The sequence below is a fragment of the Corythoichthys intestinalis genome, chromosome 7 (genome assembly GCF_030265065.1).
Source record: "Corythoichthys intestinalis isolate RoL2023-P3 chromosome 7, ASM3026506v1, whole genome shotgun sequence".
Taxonomy (NCBI): Eukaryota; Metazoa; Chordata; class Actinopteri; order Syngnathiformes; family Syngnathidae; genus Corythoichthys; species Corythoichthys intestinalis.
Window position 1 is genome coordinate 58,811,682 of NC_080401.1, and position 13,806 is coordinate 58,825,487.

Below are 13,806 nucleotides of genomic sequence, written 5' to 3' on the forward strand. Positions count from 1 at the left end.
TGTTCTGTGGTCACTCCCTGTTGATTTTGGGGCATTTCCAGGTTACGTCCTGTTGATTTTGGGTTGCTTACTGTCAATTTAAAGGCATTTCTAGGTCACTTCCGGTTTATTGGTCACTGCCAGTTGATTCTGGGGCATTGTCAGGTTACTTCCTGTAGATTTTGGGTCACTTCCTGTTGGTTTTGGGGCAATTCCAAGGACACTTATACATTTTGGATCATTTACTGCTGGTTTTGGGGCATTTACAGGTCACTTCCTATTGATTTTGGGTCACTTCCTGTTGCTTTTTTGGAGGGAGGCATTTCCAGGTTACTTCCTGTTGGTATTGGGTCATTTCCTGTTGTCTTTTAGGGCAACCCAGGGCCACTTCCTGTACATTTTTGATCATTTTCTGTTGATTTTAGGGCATTTCCACATTACTTCCTGTTGATTTGGGTCACTTCCTGTTAATTTTGGATCATTTCCTGTTGGTTTTAGGGCATATACAGGTCACTTCCTGTTAATTTTGGGTCATTTCCTGTTGTCTTTTAGGGCATCCCAGAGACACTTCCTGTACATTTTTGATCATTTCCTGTTGATTTTAGGACATTTCCAGGTCACTTGCTGTTCATTGGTCACTGCCTGTTGATTTTGGGGCATTTCCAGATTACTTCCTGTTGGTTTTGGAGCATCCCAGAGTCACTTCCTGTACATTTTGGATCATTTCCTGTTGATTGTAGGGCATTTCCAGGTTACTTCATGTTGATTTGGGTCACTTCCTCTTAATTTTAAGGCATTTGTGGGCCGCTTCCTGTTCATTGGTCACTGCCTGTTGATTTTGGGGCACTTCCAGATTACTTCCTGTTGATTTTGGGTTGCTTCCTGTTAATTTAAAGGCATTTCTAGGTCACTTCCTGTTTATTGGTCACTGCCTGTTGATTCTAGGGCATTGTCAGGTTACTTCCTGTGGATTTTGGGTCACTTCCTGTTGGTTTTTGGGCAATTCCAAGGATACTTATTGTACATTTTGGATCATTTCCTGTTGGTTTTGGGGCACTTACAGGTCACTTCCTATTGATTTTGGGTCACTTCCAGTTGCTTTTTTGGAGGGAAGCATTTCCAGGTTACATTCTGTTGGTATTGGGTCATTTCCTGTTGTCTTTTAGTGCAACCCAGGGACACTTCCTGTAAATTTTTGATCATTTCCTGTTGATTTTAGGACATTTCCAGGTCACTTGCTGTTCATTGGTCACTGCCTGTTGATTTTAGGACATTTCCAGGTTACTTCCTGTTGTTTTTGGAGCATCCCAGAGTCACGTCCTGTACATTTTGGATCATTTCCTGTTGATTTTAGGGCATTTCCACGTTCGTCCTGTTAATTTTATGGCATTTCTGGGCCGCTTCCTGTTCATTGGTCGCTGCCTGTTGAGTTTGGGGCACTTCCAGATTACTTCCTCTTGGTTTTGGGGGCATTTTTGGGTCACTTCCTGTACATTTTGGATCATTTCCTGTTGATTTTAGGGCATTTCCAGGTTACTTCTTGTTGATTTTGGGTCAGTTCCTGTTCTTTTTTTTTGGGGGGGGGGGGTTCAGGTTACTTCCTGCTTATTAAGTGGCACTTCCTGTTGGTTTTGGGGCATTCCAGGGAAACGTCTTATACATGTTGTATCATTTCCTGTTGATTTTAGGGCATTTCCAGGTTACTTCTTGTTGATTTTGGGTCAGTTCCTGTTTTTTTTGGGGGGGGGTTCCAGGTTACTTCCTGTTTATTAAGTGGCACTTCCTGTTTGTTTTGGGGCATTCCAGGGACACTTCCTGTACATTTTGTATCATTTCCTGTTGATTTTAGGGCATTTCCAGGTTACTTCTTATTGATTTTGGGTCAGTTCCTGTTTTTTTTGGGGGGGGGGCTCCAGGGTACTTCCTGTTTATTAAGTGGCACTTCCTGTTGGTTTTGGGCCATTCCAGGGACACTTCCTGTACATTTTGTATCATTTCCTGTTGATTTCAGGGAATTTCCAGGTCACTTTCTAAACATTTTGAATAATTGATTTTGGGGCACTTCCAGATTACTTCCTCTTGGTTTTGGGGGCATTTTTGGGTCACTTCCTGTACATTTTGGATCATTTCCTGTTGATTTTAGGGCATTTCCAGGTTACTTCTTGTTGATTTTGGGTCAGTTCCTGTTCTTTTTTTGGGGAGGGGGTACCAGGTTACTTCCTGTTTATGAAGTGGCACTTCCTGTTTGTTTTGGGGCATTCCAGGGACACTTCCTGTACATTTTGTATCATTTCCTGTTGATTTCAGGGAATTTCCAGGTTACTTTCTAAACATTTTGAATAATTTCCTGTTGATTTTAGAGCATTCCAGGCCACTTCCTGTTTATTGCCTGCTTTTCTTAGGGCATTTCCGAGTTACTTCCTATTGATTTTGGGTCACTTCCTGTTGTTGTTTTTTGGGGAGGGGGGCATTTCCAGGTTACTTCCTGTACATTTTGGACCATTTCCGTTGATTTTGGGGTATTTCTGGGCCACTTCCTGTTAGTTGGTTACTTCCCGGGCCATTTCCTTTTCATTGGTCGCTGCCTGTTGATTCTTTGGCATATACAGGTCACTTTCTGTTGATTTTGGGGCATTCCAGGAATATTGCTAATATAGCTAATTTCTGCTGTTGCGATATGGGGCGCGGTCAGTCACCTGCAGGAATCGTATGAGGTAGCATAGCACCAATTTGTTGATGTGCGGCAGTCCCAGCACCACTTGGACGGCGGCCTCGGCGTTGTCGTAGTTCTTCACGCACTCGTCGTAGAACTCGTGCGGGATCAGCGGCTCCTCCAGCTCTCGGTACCAAAACTTCAGCAGCGACGCTAACGGGTTCCACGTCAAATCAGAACCGAGTTCGAGAAGAACCGGCAACGCGTGATCGGCGAGCGCTCACCCGGAATGTGCGGATCTTCCAACCCGGTGGGGATCTTCCACTGGTCCACCTGGAGCTTGAGCGCGTTGACCTCGTCGATGTCTCCCGGGACTCTGAAGATGCCCTCGGTCTGGTCCCCGTTGAGGCCCAGGACCTCCTCGGAGAGGCGGGTTTGGACCCAGGGGAGCTGGTGGTCCGGGTAGCGCTCCCGCTGCAGAGCCATGACCTCCTCCAGAGAAGAGCCGAACATGGAGGGGCTGAAGATGGCGTTGCGGGCGTGCTGGATCTCCTCCAGGCATGGCTTTTGAAGACCCTGAGGATGGATGGGTGAATGCGCGTCACCAAACTGGACCGAATTGGACCTGGTGAGGAGTTGTAGTACCTTCTTGGCTCCCGTTAGCGCCGCCTTGGTTAACTTCCTGTAGCAGTGTTTAGCGTATGTGCTAATAGCCACTCCTGAGTGCATCAATAACACACATAAAATGATGGTGTCACTGTTTTAAAAATGATAACAGGAAGCAACAGGTTGCTAGCATAATATTTATATCTTCTATTAGAATAGTGTCTACGTTAGCTTGTAACTTCCTGTTGATTTGGCGGCATTTCGGTGTCACTTCTTGTTAATTTGGGAGCATTTTGCGTAATTTCCTGTTGATAACAGGTCACTGCCTGTAAATTTTGGAACATTTTGGGTCACTTCTTGTTAATTTGGGAGCATTTTGCGTAATTTCCTGTTGATAACAGGTCACTGCCTGTAAATTTTGGAACATTTTGGGTCACTTCCTGTTAATATCACGTCACTTCCTGTAGATTTGGGAGCATTTTGGGTCACTTCCTGTTGATAACAGGTCACTTCCTTTAGATTTGGGAGCATTTTGGGTCACTTTCTGTAGATTTGGGAGCATTTTGGGACACTTCGTGTTGATATTAGGTCACTTCCTGTAGATTTGGGGAACATTTTTGGCTCACTTCCTGTAGATATCAGGTCCCTTCCTGTAGATTTGGGAGCATTTTGGGTCACTTCTTGTTGATATCAGGTCACTTCCTTTAGATTTGGGAGCATTTTGGGTCGCTTCGTGTTGATATTAGGTCACTTCCTGTAGATTTAGGAGCATTTTGGGTCACTTCCTGTTGATTACAGGTCACTTCCTGTAGATTTGGGAATATTTTGGGTCACTTCCTATTGATATCAGGTCACTTCCTGTAGATTTTTGGAACATTTTGGGTCACTTCCTATTCATATCAGGTTACTTCCGATAGTTTTTTAAGCATTTTGGGTCACTTCCTGTAGATTCTGGAACATTTTGGGTCACTTCCTGTTGATATCAGGTCCCTTCCTGTAGATTTGGTGAACATTTTGGGTGACTTCCTGTTGATTTGGGAGCATTTTGGGTCACTTCCTATTGATATCTCACCACTCCCTGTAGATTTGGGAACATTTTGGGTCACTTCCTGCTGATGTTGAGGTTACTTCCTGTAAAATTGGGGGCAATTTGGGGTCACCAGCTGCTAATATTGGGTCACTTCTTGTTGAATTAAGGGCATTTTAGGGTGACCTTGTTATCGGGTCACTTCCTGTTGATATCAGGTCACTTCCTGTAGATTTGGGACCATTTTTAGGTCACTTCCTGTAGATTTGGGAATATTTTGGGTCACTTCCTATTGATATCAGGTCACTTCCTGTAGATTTTTGGAACATTTTGGGTCACTTCCTATTCATATCAGGTTACTTCCGATAGTTTTTTAAGCATTTTGGGTCACTTCCTGTAGATTCTGGAACATTTTGGGTCACTTCCTGTTGATATCAGGTCCCTTCCTGTAGATTTGGGGAACATTTTGGGTCACTTCCTGTTGATTTGGGAGCATTTTGGGTCACTTCCTATTGATATCTCACCACTCCCTGTAGATTTGGGAACATTTTGGGTCACTTCCTGCTGATGTTGAGGTTACTTCCTGTAAACTTGGGGGCAATTTGGGGTCACCTGCTGCTAATATTGGGTCACTTCTTGTTGAATTAAGGGCATTTTAGGGTGACCTTGTTATCGGGTCACTTCCTGTTGATTTGGGGGTATTTCAAGGTCACTTCCTGTTGATATCAGGTCACTTCCTATTAATTTGGCAGCACTTCGGGGTCACTTTCTGTTAATTTGGGGTCACTTCAGTTTGAGTGGGAGGCATTTCATGGTCACTTCCTGATGATTTGTGGGCATTTAAGGTCCCTTTCTATTGATATCAGATCACTTCCTGTCCGTGGAACATAACCATCAATGGTATTTGAAGTAAATTTTCCGGTGTTTACCCTTGGTGTCGTTGAGGGGGTCCATGTGTCTGGCGATGTAACCCTCCAGGTAGCTGTGGAAGCGCGGCGTGGGCGGGAAGAAGGCCAGGCAGACGGCCATCAGCTCCCAGCCGCGCTCCAGACTGTCGTAGCGGAAGTTCTCCGTGGTCTGACGGCACAGCTGGATGTACAGCTCGTCGCGAAGGCCCTGGTTGCTCCATCCGCGAACCACCACCTGCGTCCATGGATGGAGAGGTGCAGCCAATCGGCTCATTCGTTCATCATCCAACATGTAATTATTGACCAATACATCGCACCGATACATGGAGCTTTATTTAAAATATACTCGTAAAGTAGTAGAACTATTATGTTCACTGTTTGATTGTTTATCTTGAGTAATTGTGATTTGGCTCCAACTAGTGGCCAAAGAAAAATTTAACATCTAAATTTACATATCAAGTGCTTCAATTGCCTTTCATAATCAGTGTTTTAAAAAAATATCGGGCTTATTTCCCGTTTATTTGAGGACATTTCAGGGTCACTTCCTGTTGATTTGGGGGCATTTTGGGGTCACTTCCTGTTTTTCGGGAGATATTTTGGAGTCACCTCCTGTTGATATCAAATCATCTTCTGTTGCTGTAATGCCACTTCCTGTTGTTTTGGGGACATCTCAGGGTCACTTCCTGTTGGTAACAGGTCTTTTCCTGTTTTTTGGGGGATATTTTCGGGTCACTTTCTGTTGATTTGGGGGCATTTCAGTGGTCACTTCCTGTTTATATAGGTTCACTTCCTGTTTATTTGGGGACATTTCGGGGTCACTTCTGTTGATATTAGATCACTTCTGTTGATTGAATGCCATTTCCTGTTGATTTGGGGACATTTCAGGGTCACTTCCTGTTGATATTAGTTCACTTCCTGTTTATTTGGGGACATTTCGGGGTCATATCGTGTTGATATCAAGTCACTTCCTGTTGATTTGGGGGCATTACAGTGGTCACTTCCTGTTTATTTGAGGACATTTCAGGGTCACTTCCTCTTGATATTAGGTCACTTCCTGCTTTTTGGGATCATGTCCTGTTAATTCGGGGGCATTTTGGGTTCACTTCCTGTTTATTTGAGGACATTTCAGGGTGACTTCCTGTTGATAGTAGGTCACTTCCTACTTTCTGGAGTCACTTCCTATTGATTTGGGGGCATTTTGGGGTCACTTCCTGTTGATATTAGGCCACTTCCTGTTAATTTGGGGGCATTTCCTTTTGATATTAGGTCACTTCCTACTTTTTGGGGTCACTTCCTGTTGATTTTAGATCACTTCCTGTTTATTTGGGGACAGTTCAGGGTCTGTTCCTGTTGATCTTAGGTCACTTCCATGTAATTTGGGGGCACTGTTGATTTTAGGTCACTTCCTGTCAATTTGGGGACATTTTGGGGTCACTTCCTGTTGATATTCGGTCACTTCCTGTTTTGGGGGGATATTTTCAGGTCACTTCCTGTTGATACCAGGTCACTTTCTGTTAAGTTGGGGGCATTTCAGTGGTCACTTCCTGTTTGTAACAGTTCACTTCCAGTTGGTTTGCAGGCATTCTGGTGGTCACTTCCTGTTTATATCAGTTCCTGTTGATTTGGGGTTGGTCATTTCCTGTATATTTGGGGACATTTTGGGGTCACATCCTATTGAAATCTGATCACTTCCTGTTGCTATGATGCCACTTCCTGTTGATTTGGGGACATCTCGTGGTCCCTTCCTGTTGATGTCAGGCCACTTCCTGTTTTTAGGGGATATTTTTGGGTCACTTCCGGTTTATATCAGTGTACCGCCTGTTAATTTGGGGACATTTCGGGGCTAATTTCCTGTTGATATCAGATAACTTCCTTTTGCTATAATGCCACTTCCTGTTGATTTGGGGACATCTCCGGGTCACTTCCTGTTGATATCAGACCACTTCCTGTTTTGGGGGGATATTTGCAGGTCACTTCCTGTTGATTTGGAGGCATTTTGGTGGCCACTTCCTGTTTATATCAGTTCACTTTGTTTATTTGGGGTCACTTCCTGTTGTTATAATGCCACTTCCTGTTGAATTGAGGACATTCTGGGGTCACTTCCGGTTAATATTTGGTCATTTCCTGTTGATTTGGGGTATATTTGAAGGTCATTTCATGTTGATTTGGGGGCATTTCAGTGGTCACTTCCTTTTTATATCAGTTTACTTCCTGTAAATTTGGCGGTGTTTTGGTGGTCACTTCCTATTGCTATAATGCCACTTCCTGTTGAATCAGGGACATTCTGGGGTCACTTCCTGTTGATATTAGGTCACTTCCTATTTTTAGGGGGATATTTTCGTGTCACTTCCTGTTGAATTGTGGGCTTTTCAGTGGTCACATACTGTTTGTATCAATTTACTTCCTGTTAATTTGGGGGTATTTTAGGGTCACTTCCTGTTGATTTAGGGGCATTTCAGTGGTCACTTTGTTTGTATAGGTTCACTTTTTGTTTATTTAGGGAGATTTTAGGATCACATCCTGTTAATATTATGCCACTTCCTGTTGGTTTGGGGACATTTCTGGGTCACTTCCGTTTTTCGTGGCGTTTCGGGGTCACTTCCTGTTTATATCAGATCACTTCATTTTGGTATGAGATCACTTCCAGGTGATTTCGTGGTGGTTTGGGGTCACTTCCTGTTGATAGCAGGTCACTTCCTGTTGATTTGGGACATTTCGGGGTCACTTCCTGTTCATATTAGGTCGCTAATTATCCCATATAATTGGGTTAGATCAAATTATTATTAGCACAGAATAATGATTATTTTTCATTTATATTATTTATTCTTTCCAATTCTTGCCAATGTCATTCATAAAAAACAGTAAACTTGAAATGTATACTAAAACAACATTGAAAGAAACCAGTTATTGATTTGCGATAACACGCTGTAAATGCCAAGCAAGCCTGCAGAGGGCGCTGCTGTCTAACATGACGAAGCTCCTTGAATGCTTTTGAAGATTTTCTAGCTAGAAATTCCATCTCTGATGCCTTTGCAGTAAGAAGAGATTTTGTCCCAGGACCACACTTTTAAGTCTAATTTTCTTCTGGGGGCAGCTGCCACCCTCCCACTTGAAACGAATTGGACGTCTTCTAGTTAAAAATTCAGTTGACGATAGGAGGAAAATAGCTTGTTTTTCCCTTCTCTTCATTTATACTGGGGACACCTATGGCACTCTATTGGAAAAAATGACCCGGTTACCTCCAGGGCTACGCAGAGGGGGTCGGCTTTGGTGCGGCGGTCCCCCATGTAGGTTTGGATGAGCTTGAAGATGTCCACCGCCTCCTTCTTGACGCTGCGGTCCGACGTGACGATCATGGGCTTCTTGATGGGCTCGCTGCTCCACGCCAGCATGTTGGCGATGGACACCTTCCTCCTGAACAGACCCTATGCAATGCAAGGCAAAGCAAATGTATCCGTATTCAACACCAGATTTTTTTCATGTTCAAATGGGCAAGAAACAATTCATTTGGGGGCATTTGGGTTCACTTCCTGTTTATATCAGTTCACTTCCTGTTTATTTGGGGACATTTCAGGGTCACTTCCTGTTGATATTAGGTCACTTCCTGTTATTTTGGGGTCACTTCCTGTTGATATTAGGTCACTTCCTGTTTTTGGGTGACATTTTGGAGTAACTTCCTGGGTACATATCGAGTCACTTCCTGTTGATTTTGGGGCATTCCAGTCACTTCCTGTACAAATTCGGTCACTTCCTGTTGATATTGTGGCATTCCAGGGTCACTTCCTAATGATTTGTGTTCCAAAACCAACTAAAAAAGTGACCCAAAATCAACAGGAAGTGACCAATGAACAGGAAGTGACCGAGCAATGCCTCAAAATCAACAGGAAGTGACCCAATATGTACAGGGAGTGACTCTGAATTGCCCCAAAATCAACAGGAAGTGACCCGATATGTACAGGAAGTGACCCTGGAATGCCTCAAAATCAACAGGAAGTGACCCAATATATACAGGAAGTGACCCTGGCATGGCCCAAAATAATCAGGAAGTGACCCAATATGTACAGGAAGTGACTCTGGAATGCCCCAAAATCAATAGGAAGTGACCCTGGAATGCCTAAAAATCAACAGGAAGTGACCCAATATATACAGGAAGCAACCTGGAAATGCACTAAAATCAATAGGAAACGATCTCAAATCTACCACAAGTGACCTGGGAAAGCCCCCAAATCCAGAAAGTGACCTGCAAGTGGCCAATAATCAACAAAAAGTGGCCCTAAAATTCAAAAGGAAGTGACCCAAAATGAACACATTGTCTGTCATTGACAAGGATAGACATCCAATTCATTTAAACTGGGAGTACTGGCTTTAAATGCTAACCGTTTAATGTCATTGACAGCGTCCAATCCATTTGGAACGTAAGGACAGCGATGGATTGGACATCCATCACCGTCAAAGTCAGAAATGACCGAAAATGCCCCAAAATTAATAGGAAGTTGTTTGAAGTTAGCGTTGGCGCACCTGCGTGTGTTTGTTGAAGTGCTTGGACGCCCAGTTCTCGATGTCGGTCTCGGAGGACGGTTTCCTCAGGGTGAATTCTGGGAAAACGCCGCAGCTGGCGCTGGGCATCATATTCCTGGCGTTGCGGCTGGCCTCGAATTGGGCGCAGGCGCCCAGGTCCTCCGACTGTGACGGAAAACAAGCCAAAAGTCAACATGATAAACGTAGATATCACCTAAATAAGTTGGCATAACGAACTGCCGGCCATCTTGTGACAGGAGACTTCACTAATGCCGCAGATATGATTTACTCCACTAACATAGATTTGCAAATTACATTGATAGTGATTAGTTAGTAAATTAGTGGAAATGTCGTTTTGCAACATGCAATAGAGCACAGGTCTAAAACTTGCGGCCCATGGGCCTAATCTGGCCCAGTGAATCTTGACTTCACCAATGTTTGGGTGAGATTAAACATGAGGTTAATTAGCTAGCGCTGTCAACGGCAGCCAAATATGGCGATAACGTATAGCCTAAGGGAGGGTACCTGCGAGGGGTGGAGGTAGTTCTCCGGAGAGGCTAAGCTAGTCTGCATGGAGAGGCTCTTCTCCAACAGCGCTTGAGGAAATCCCAACCGCTCGAAGGTGCTCCTCTTCCAGAGGTGGCCGTCGCTCTGCGCCAAGGCCTCGTCCTCGCTGAAAGCCCTGACCACGGGCCCCGGCAAGGGGGGCGGCACGGCGCCGTCGCTCTCGTAGCCGTCTTTGGACCCCCGGCCGCCCTCGTCTTCGACGCCGCCTTGCCCCGAGTCCCAGCTGCTGCGCTGCTTCATCACCCGCTGCGCCTCCCACGCCAGCCGCGCCTGCGCCAGCATGGCCTCGGACGCCGTGCCCCCGTATTGGCCGCGGGCCAACTCCTGAGGCAGCGAGGGCTTGCGGCTCTTGCGTTTGCGGTTCCCGCCGGGGGACGTGGACAAAGAGTGAGTCTGGCCGGACGACCAGGAGACCGAGTCCTCGTAGAGGAGCCTTTGACCGCCATCGCCGCTGTAGTCCAGCAGCAGGCGGGGGTCCCGGATCAGGGACTGGCTGTGCTGGAGGGTGTAGGACCCCCCATAGGAACCCCCGGAGGACGTGCCGTAGCGCAGCAGGCGCTCGGCCGTCTTGAAGCGGGGGCTTGAGGACGACTGCTCCACGTAGACCAGCTGCTTGACGTACTCCTTCCCCGCGGGGCTGTACTCCAGACTCTGGGTCTTCTCCGGACACTTCTGGCGGGTCAGGACCAGCTGGCCGTAAGGGGACTGCTTGGGGGAGTGGTAGATGGGCGCCGAGGTCTTGCGGGCCGGCGACTTCCCGCCGTAGAAGGACGGGTCGGCGGGCGGCTCCTCGTAGATGGGCGGCGGCTGGTACTCTGAGGGCGGCTCCTCATAGAGCGGCGGCGGCTCGTAGCCGTAGCGCGGCGACGAGGCTTGCGAGTCGGCCGAGGGGCGCCGCTGGTCCGCGCGCTTAGGGAAAGGGGAGCGCCGCCGCTCCGATTGGGCGTCGCCTTCTGAGGCGGTCTCGCGAGCGCCCCCGCCGGGCAGCTCGCACGGGGAGTAGCCGTTGCCCTGTCGGGCCGGGAAGGCGGGCTCCCGCTCCGTCACCTTGATCAGCATGCGCTCCTTGGTGCCCGTGTTCCACCTGAACGGGGACGTCCTGAAAAGAAGACGAGAAGTGAGAAAACTCCAGATTAAAAATCGGGCGCTCGTTGGTGTTGTCCACCGATTAATCTATCCAAGAATAAATCACAATCGTAGATTAATCGAATTGGTTGCGATCATCTACCCATGGATTACCGCAAATAATCAGTTCCATAGATTATTCGGATTCGTGATTAATCTACCCATGGATTAATCGCAATTAATCAATTTATAGCCCAAACGATAGATTAATCGCAGATCATCCATCCGCGGATTAATCGCAATAAACTGCCATTCCTTTTTCAGAAATGAATCGCAATCAACTAATCGCTATTAATCGGTCGGTAGATTAATTACCTTTATCGCGATTAATCTATCCATGGATTAACCACAATTACTTGGTCCTTAGATTAATTGCATGTCATCCTGAGTAATCTGTTTATTGACTGATTGCAATTATTGCGATTCATTTTCTGAAATGAAACGCAATCAACCAGGATTAAGATATCCATGGATTAATCACAATCGGGCTGTGAATTCATTGCGTTTACCTGATATTAATATATGAACTGAAATGAACAAGAAGTGACCCAATATCAACGGGAAGTGACCTGAAACACCTCCAAATCAATGGGAAGTGACCCCAAAATGCCACCTAATCAACAGGAAGTGACCCGTTTTCAACAAGTGACACCCAAAATGCCATGCAATCAACAGGAATGACATCATATCAACAGGAAGTGAACTGATGTCAACAGGAAGTGATGCCGAAACACCTCCAAATCAGTGGGAAGTGACCTGATATCAACAGGAAGTGACCCCAAAACGCCTCCAAATCAACAGCAAGTGTCATACAATCAACAGGAAGTGACCTGATGTCAACAGGAAGTGACCCCAAAACACTTCCAAATCAACAGGAAGTGACCTGATAACAACAGGAAGTAACCCCACAAGGCCTCCAAATCAACAGGAACTGACATATCAACAAGAAGTGAAATGTCAACAGGAAGTGACGCCAAAACACCTCCAAATCAGTAGGAAGCGACCTGATATCAACAGGAAGTGACCCCAAAACGCCTCCAAATCAACAGGAAGTGACCCCTTTTCAACAAGTGACGCCAAAACGCCATGCAATCAACAGGAAGTGACATCATATCAACAAGAGGATACCCCAAACCACCTCCAAATCAACAGGAAGTGACCCGATATCAAAAGAAAGTGACCTGATAACAACAGGAGGTTACCCCCAAAACACCTCCAAATCAACAGAAAGTGGGCCGATATCAACAGGACCTGGTGAAGGCAGTAAGTGACCCCCAAATGCCTCCAAATCAACAGGAAGTGACCTGATGTCAACAGGAAGGGACCCCACAAGGCCTCCAACAGGAAGTGAAATGATGTCAACAGGAAGTGACGCCAAAACACCTCCAAAGCAGTAGGAAGTGACCTGATGTCAACAGGAAGTGACCCCAAAACACCTCCGAATCAACAGGAAGTGACCCATTTTCAACAGGACCTGGTGAAGGCAGGAAATGACCCCCAAATGCCTCCAAATCAACAGGAAGTGACCCCACAAGGCCTCCAAATCAACAGGAAGTGAAATGAGGTCAAGAGGAAGTGACGCCAAAACACCTCCAAATCAGTAGGAAGTGACCTGATGTCAACAGGAAGTGACCCCAAAACACCTCCGAATCAACAGGAAGTGACCCATTTTCAACAAGTGACACCCAAAACGCCATGCAATCAACAGGAAGTCAACTTATGTCAACAGGAAGTGACCCCAAAACGCCTCCAAATCAACAGGAAGTGACCCCACAAGGCCTCCAAATCAACAGGAAGTGAAATGATGTCAACAGAAAGTGACGCCAAAACACCTCCATAATAGTAGGAAGTGACCTGATATCAACAATAAGTGAACCCAAATCGCCTCCAAATCAACAGTGACCTCATGTCAACAGGAAGTGACCCAACAACGCCTCAAAAATCAACAGGAAGTGACATAATATCAACAGGAAGTGACCCCACAACGCCTCCAAATCAACAGGAAGTGACCCGTTTTCAACAAGTGACACCCAAAACGCCATGCAATCAACAGGAAGTGACATCATATCAACAAGAGGTTACCCCAAACCTCCAAATCAACAGGAAGTGACCCGATATCAACAGGAAGTGACCAGGTGAAGGCAGGAAGTGACCCCCAAATGCCTCCAAATAAACAGGAAGTGACCTGATGTCAACAGGAAGTGACCCCACAACGCCTCCATATCAACAGGAAGTGACCCGTTTTCAACAGGTGACGCCAAAATGCCATGCAATCAACAGGAAGTGGCATATCAAAAGGAAGTGAACTGATTTCAACAGGAAGTGACCCCAAAACGCCTCCATATAAACACGAGGTGACCCCAAAACACATCTAAATCAACAGTCAGTGACCCTATGTCAACAGGAAGTGACCCCACAACGCC

At 46.0% G+C, this 13,806-nt stretch overlaps 1 protein-coding gene across 1 annotated transcript in view; it reads right to left on the minus strand.

The window, feature by feature from the left end:
- The window catches only part of arhgap39 (Rho GTPase activating protein 39), a 64,731-nt gene that overhangs the window by 3,736 nt on the left and 47,189 nt on the right, over positions 1 to 13,806 (minus strand). The window contains exons 3-9 of the mRNA XM_057841047.1: positions 10,217 to 11,357; positions 9,692 to 9,856; positions 8,413 to 8,598; positions 5,195 to 5,408; positions 3,278 to 3,351; positions 2,917 to 3,208; positions 2,676 to 2,845 (exon numbers count right to left, since the gene is read on the minus strand). Coding sequence (XP_057697030.1) covers positions 2,676 to 2,845; positions 2,917 to 3,208; positions 3,278 to 3,351; positions 5,195 to 5,408; positions 8,413 to 8,598; positions 9,692 to 9,856; positions 10,217 to 11,357 — 2,242 coding nt within the window. The remainder of the gene's footprint in view (positions 1 to 2,675; positions 2,846 to 2,916; positions 3,209 to 3,277; positions 3,352 to 5,194; positions 5,409 to 8,412; positions 8,599 to 9,691; positions 9,857 to 10,216; positions 11,358 to 13,806) is intronic.